The sequence below is a fragment of the Siphateles boraxobius genome, unplaced genomic scaffold, assembly GCF_051911475.1.
Source record: "Siphateles boraxobius isolate OS27281-9 unplaced genomic scaffold, OSU_SipBor_1 8, whole genome shotgun sequence".
NCBI classification, from domain to species: domain Eukaryota; kingdom Metazoa; phylum Chordata; class Actinopteri; order Cypriniformes; family Leuciscidae; genus Siphateles; species Siphateles boraxobius.
The window spans coordinates 11,522,234-11,529,145 of record NW_027509208.1 but is presented as its reverse complement, the minus strand read 5'-3'; the positions used below and the strand labels follow the sequence as shown (position 1 = coordinate 11,529,145).

The 6,912-nt window shown below is 37.5% G+C and overlaps 1 protein-coding gene across 1 annotated transcript in view; it reads left to right on the top strand.

The window, feature by feature from the left end:
- The first annotated feature begins 247 nt into the window (after positions 1-247).
- scfd2 (sec1 family domain containing 2) overlaps positions 248-6,912 on the top strand; it is a 144,410-nt gene continuing 137,745 nt past the window's right edge. Inside the window, exons 1-2 of the mRNA XM_077220571.1 lie at positions 248-1,181; positions 1,933-2,101. Coding sequence (XP_077076686.1) covers positions 368-1,181; positions 1,933-2,101 — 983 coding nt within the window. The 5' untranslated portion in view covers positions 248-367. The remainder of the gene's footprint in view (positions 1,182-1,932; positions 2,102-6,912) is intronic.

The following is a 6,912-nucleotide window of genomic DNA, read 5'->3' as shown; positions in this document are numbered from 1 at the left end:
ATTTAATTATTTATTTATTTATGGACAAACGCGAGCTCACTTCACTATTCAAAACTTTTGTTATAACTGACAAATCCTTGCCTTTATTCTTACCTTTTAATGTGTTACAATATTTTAAACAATGAACATATAATAAAAGGCAACCATGTTGAAAAGGCAAGCAATTTTCATCAATATAATATATTATCATATTTCACTTTTCAAAACTCCCAGCTGATTGCTACAGCATGACGCATAACTACCGCGACGCCTCTGCGCCACGTCACCTTTGAGAGACTCACATGGGTTTGTTTTGATTTGTGTCTGTTTGACAGTTCTGCTGTTGTTTTCGTTCCTCTCAATTTAAAACGCCAGAATTTTCGGAAATATGTTGCCCACGGATGGTGTCGTCTGCTTCCCCGGTCAGACGTGGGAAAAAGTGCTATCAAAAGTAAAAAAGGCTGTTGTTTTCATGGATGATCGGTGTTCGGAGAGTCTGCACTGGAACGGAGGAGCTGCGCTTCTGTTTGAGGCTGGAGCTCGAAACATCAAACAGTTCTCAAGTTTTGAAGCAGGTGGACAGAATGAACCCAAAGCTGTGTTTGTGGTCAGCACCGTGCTGAAAGGTAGAACCGCAGACATTATCAAAGACATAATATCCCTCAGTCACTTCCAGTACTGTGTGGTTTTCACAACTGTTCCTCATTCCCTTCACCTGCTTGCGAATAATGTGAACGCTGATCTGGAGAGGAACCCGGTGTTTGAGCAGTTTGAAGAGAAACTGTGTGAGTGGATGGGTGATATGAACTATACTTCTGAGGTTATGCATGCTCCTGTGGTCTTCGCCCCTCTGACGCAGCACCTTCAACTTTTGCCTGCTTTCTCTGATATCTTCCCTTTATTGGAAGTTGATCTTCAGTCCATCAACGAGAAGAGGCCGGAGAAAAAGCGATTTGGGAGTCTGATGGATGTGGATATGCACTCTCTCCCACTTGAGCTGCAGATTCAGATTAAAGCTTTGGCTTCGGCCCTCAACACCCTGTTTGAGTTCATCAGTACCCGTGAGGAGAGCTTTTCGGTGGGTCCGATGAGCCGTCTGATCGCAGGAGAGCTCGCCAATCACCCACAGGCCAAAAACAGGAGGAAGGCGGCCCCCAATAAAGCATCAGTGGTGTTTGTTGATAGAACCCTTGATCTTACAGGTGTAGTCCAATGTGTCTAAATACATATTCAATCATTGGTACTCAAGGCAAGGCACTACAGGAACAACCATTGATTTTTCATGGACTGGTCAATTTTGAGATTATTTACTTGCATTTATTTTACTTGCTATTATCTTACTTGCATAACATGTCTTCTTTGAGACTAGTGGAAGAAAAATACACATTTAAGTGTTTATTTTATTAAAATGTATCTATTTGTATCTTTAGATTAAAAAAATACCTTACATAGCTATATTGGCTATTTTCTCAAAATGTTTTTTTTTTTTATGCACTGAGCCAGAAATCCCCACTTCAGTAACACTTGTCTACACCAAATTTATCTATATTCTATAGGGGTTCACAGAGGGGTATATTCTTATATAATCGTTATCTTATATGATAAATATAGATATCCAAATGGCCTGTGTAAAAACCTTAAACTCTAACATGCCAGCAAAATAAAACAAGAATTTTGAACCTGGCTTTTCCAGGTAGATTTCTATTCTAAGCCTATTTGCATATTAAACATAACAAAACTTGTAAGACAAAACAATTATCTTAATGTAATCAGCTGGGGTAGAATAGTGAAACTTATTAGCCCAGTTTTTTTTTTTACCCTGTTCACCAGTGGTGCCTTGCCTTATGACACATCATGGTGGCATATATTATAACACAGTATGACTTGTTCTAATTCTATGTCCTTTCAAAACTAACTTACTTTTTCCTGTTTTTCTTATTTCCCAATCTATAGGGGCTGTTGGCCATCATGGTGACAATCTGGTTGAGAAAATCCTGTCAGTGTTACCACCGTTGCCAGGTCATGTGACTGATGTTCAGGTGGACATGTTGGAGCTCACACACCTGAAGCAGACAACTGATACAAATGGCATTTTGGCACCAGGCTGCTTGGCACAAAACCAGTAAGTCTTTTTCTTGTTGTTGTTGTTGTTTTTTTTAAACAGAACACACCCAAAAGCATTCTTGCAAAATACCATGCAAAGAACATGCAATGAGTGCATAAAAGATACATATCTTGATTACTTTTTTTTATTGTCTCACAAGGATTTTAAATTAAATGATTACATGTTCGTGATGGGCTGGTTATAATATTAACTGATTTAAGGTATTAACATGCAGGTTCAGAGTCTCAGACCTATGGTTTGATCTGGGAGCCGATTGGAACGGAATAGCATTGTACTGAAAATGCTGTCATTATTTACTCACCCCCATTTCACTCAAAGCCTATATAACTTGTGTTTCTTCTGTTAAACACAAAATATGTTTTCAAAAGTGTTTTTGTTCCGTAGAATGAAAGTCAGTATGGGTCTAATATTGTTTTGACCCTGCTGACTTTAAAAATATCCACAGAAGAAAGAGTCATACAGGTTTTAAACATGTAAAATAATACATAATAAATAGTAAATAATTGCAGAATTGTCTCTTGGGGTGAATTTTCCCTTTAAGAGCAAAATATGTAACCAAAGGTTACTCCAAGGTACCAACATTTCATAAATCTTTAATAATACCAGCAATTCTCAATACCAATTTAGCTACCACAGCAAAAAATTATTATTTTTTTTTAATTCTTACTGGTAAATAGTTTATTTAACCATTTAAAATGCTATATATACAATGCACATTGCAAACACATACATAATAAACATAGCTTAAAAAATGAGAAGTAAACAGTATTAAAATGCAAAAATATTAAAATGTAGTACTTCATTTGTTTTTTTCTTTGTCATTATTTCTGTTTGCTCAATTTTAAGGACATAATAGGCTGCGGCAGTGGCATATAAACATCAGATTTCTTGACCTGTCTGTCTGATAGTTTTGTCATCACTGCTATAAAGGGAATGTCCCTACTGTAGTTTGGTTTAGACTAGGGATAGGACGATTACCGGTTTCACTATAAACCACGATAAAATGTACTGACGGTTAGTAATATCGTTTAGAATTCAATTATCATTAAAACCGTGTTTGATTACCGTGATTTTAATAACTCACTATAAATCCTGTCCAGCCAGCAACAGTCTGACGCAGGCGCGCAATGTTGGGTTTTTTTTTTATTCGAGAAGGAATGGCGGAAGGCAGTGACCGTGTTCGGGAGATTTTTCAGCCTTTTAAGAGGACCAAATCTGAGGTGTGGTCGTATTTTGGCATTTACAAAAATCCTGAGGGAAACTTAATCGAGGATGGTCACTCTGTCTGCAGAACATGCACAAAAAAAGTCGCAGTGATAGAGGTAAACACTTCAAATCTGCCGAGTCGTCTTGTGTGACCATCATCCACTGTTGTAGCGAACGCATGGCAAGTTAACTTTGATCTCAATACTAAAACTACGTCTGGAAATAATTGGGCACAAAATGTTGTTTTGAGTTGACATATTTTATCTCACTCACTTGAAATAAACTTGAAGCTTTCGCTAAGAAAAGTTCGCAGCAAGTGGCTTTGAGCCAAAGTCGAACTAATAAGTTCAAACAAGACTATTAAGAGTGACATTTAAGAGATAATAATGTATATTCATTGTACGATTTTTTTTTTACCACATAATTATTGAATAGAGATTAATGTCTCTATTCTTAGCTGTTAAATCCATTTAGCGTACAAAACTCGTCCAGACAATATGATCACAACAATATTATCAAATTCTGTAAACAATAAATCAACTCTGATTTCATTTTCAATACAATCAAAAACGGAGACGCAAGGTGACAAGTTGTATTTGAATGAAATGAGAACGCGCGTCCGTTGTGATACATGGATGTGCGCTGTTATAATATGTTGCTATTGACGACGGTCATCATAAGGAAGAAAATCAAAATGCCACAGAATAGAATCTTGCTTTAAAAAGTGCATAGAGCTGCTTGTTTTATTTGTTGTTTGTTGATTCTCAAATATTAAACTTGTTGAAATGTTTTCAGTGTGAGCATCAGTTCTTTTTTAACAGTTTCATCTTGTTTTAACAAAACCGTGATAATATTGATAATCACGATATTTTCGGTCACTATAATCGTGATATGAAATTTTCATACCGTCCCATCCCTAGTTTAGACCAAAAGCCTCAGTGCTGGTAAAGGATTAGAGAAACGTGGCTGTTCTCAAAGTCTGTCTGCTCACAGGAGGAGAAATCTGAGAAAAACCATGAGACTTGGTTCCCCACATGTTGGCACAGGAACAATGCCCAGCCAAGTATTTTTAATGGAGAACCATCATTTCTTTAGTCATCATAAATGTGTGTATTTGAATAACTAAAAGGGGTTTGCTTCAGTTTTTGCCGATGTCATTTCCCACGGGCCGGGATGTGGTAATGAATGACCCCAAATTTCTGCTGTTCTGTGTGATATTGTCGTGCTGCTCAATTGTTTTAACACATATTTGGTGAACTCGCTCACTTTCTGAATGTAAAATAATGTTTTTCCTAAATGAACCCAGTCATGCTTTTTGATGGGAATTTTTTGCTAAATGTATGCCCTTTGGTTCAACTCAGTCATGAGTAAAAACATCAACTGTCATCATTTTTGGTGTAATTACCACCATATAACCTTGCTGGTAGATGATTTTGTGGTGATTGTCATAATATTCTCTTGATACAAGACTTTTTTTGAAGCCAGTTGTGTCAATGTCAAAACTGAACCTACTTCATCTGGAAGTCAAATGGCATCAGTATGGAAACCCAAACGCTGTTTACGATCCATTAGGTCTAAACCACTAGTTAGACGTGAGGTTTTGTTAAAAGAGGAACTTGTTTCGTATGTCTGTTTTCTTTCCAGATCCCATCAGACAGGGATTCAGGGAGCACGTGCCCATGGAATGAATTCAACTCCAGAGCGATTGAGTTAATGGGACAGGAACTCCTCTATGAGCTAATGATGCCAATGAATAAACCAGTTTCACCTTCAGTCCATGCAGCCAAAGCTGCCAGATTGATCTTGTCTCCATTGTGGGCTCCCATTGTGACTATTTGTCATCTCAACCCTGTTCAATCAGTGTTGATGGAGAGCATTGAAGCTGCTGTTTTACCTACACACACAGATGAATACCATATTCCAAGACCACATCCCTTTACCGCCATTAGCTGGTTACAGTAGCACCGCAGTCCTGAGTACAAACACACTCTTGAGACCTCCATGTAAATATACAAGCACTTACTGTTAGCCAGATGGTGTGGAGACTGAATGGGACAACTCTCTGTTTGAAGAGCTTTCTGTCACTGAATGTGTGTGTAAAAGTCTATTTACAGGCTATAGAATTGGTTTTCAAGTGTTTTGCCATATTTCACACCTTTGTAGCATTTTATTTTTGCCCTGATGGCCACTTATAATGATAACCTGTGTTTTTTTTTTTTTACAACAGGAACAGTCAGAATTTAGTGCTATGCAACCATTCTCATGAAATCATTTTCAAAACATGAATTGGTCAACACAAAATGACTGAAGAGATTATTTTAATGAGATGCAGTATTTATTATAAGTCTATGTTGGACTTATGTGAAAATGCCTTTTGCTTGGCTAATCATGTCCTTGACTAGAGCAGCGTGAGCACGGGGAATTGCCTGACAGGCTTGGCACATTTCTCCTAAGGACTATAAAAAACATGCTCTGATCCTAAATAAGCTTAATCGTGCTTCCAAAGGCAGAGATTTTCTACCTGACATTCTAGATTCATTCGTCACTGTATATAAGCCACCATATATATGGAGAGTATAATCCATGCAGGTTTTTAAAATGTTGAGTGTGGAATAATGACAGTAGAGTATCCGCAGATACCACTTGATCTTTCTTTGGTTCATCAGAATTATATTATGTTTATGGACCAAACTTTCCTTTAGTCTGTTTTACATATGCTAGCTATTATTTTATATTATTATTATATATAAATCATTTTGGGCAAAAGATAAGGGCTAGACCAGGGAATTTTCCCTCTCAATGTGCCAGAACGTTTATATATATATATATATATTACTATACATAAATATAATGTGTAAATATAGTAATACTTGCACTGTCAATGAACTTGAAAGATTATCAGACTGTATGTCTCTTGAGTGCTTGTTTGTGCAGTATGGGCTGTGTTGAAATATTAGATTTTGTATTGTAATGTTGTTTTAATGGTCTGTTAGTACTTGTGTAGTTGTGTGTGCTAATTACCTCAGTATGTGCTCATTCTGTCATTCTGTCATGATGTGATCGGCACTTTAACTGAGTAATGGATGTTTGCTCATGAGTGAATGTTTCTGTGTTGCTGCAGCCTGCGTGTAGTTTTAGAATTCCCTAGGATGTCATGCTCAGTGTTTTTTGTTTTGTTTTTTACTTCCGTATGTTTCTAATTTAAGTTTGAGGGCAAAAACACATTTATTTTGCCCACTCTCTCTGTATCTACACTGGCTCCCCTTTTTTTGAGGGTTTATTCTCGGCTGGAGCTCTAGGACTCAGTGGAGGAGAACCAGTCCAGTTCCACACAGTCAAATCCATTCAGTGTGAGTGTGGGGATTTCTAGCTTTAGCTCAGCAGGGAAGCGAGTCACAAGGCTAGGGTTTGTTTAGCAGAGTCTAGACAAGCTCCAGGCAAATATCGAATCTTTTGATGCATTCTGACAGGGCCCAGCTGATCCTCAGGAGAGCAACTCAACTCCCTAGACTCTTAATGTCCTTAACCGTCTCTCGAGACGTTGTATAATGCCAACTAAGTCATTTATTTCTGACTTAGTTTTGCTAGCCCAATATTCTGGG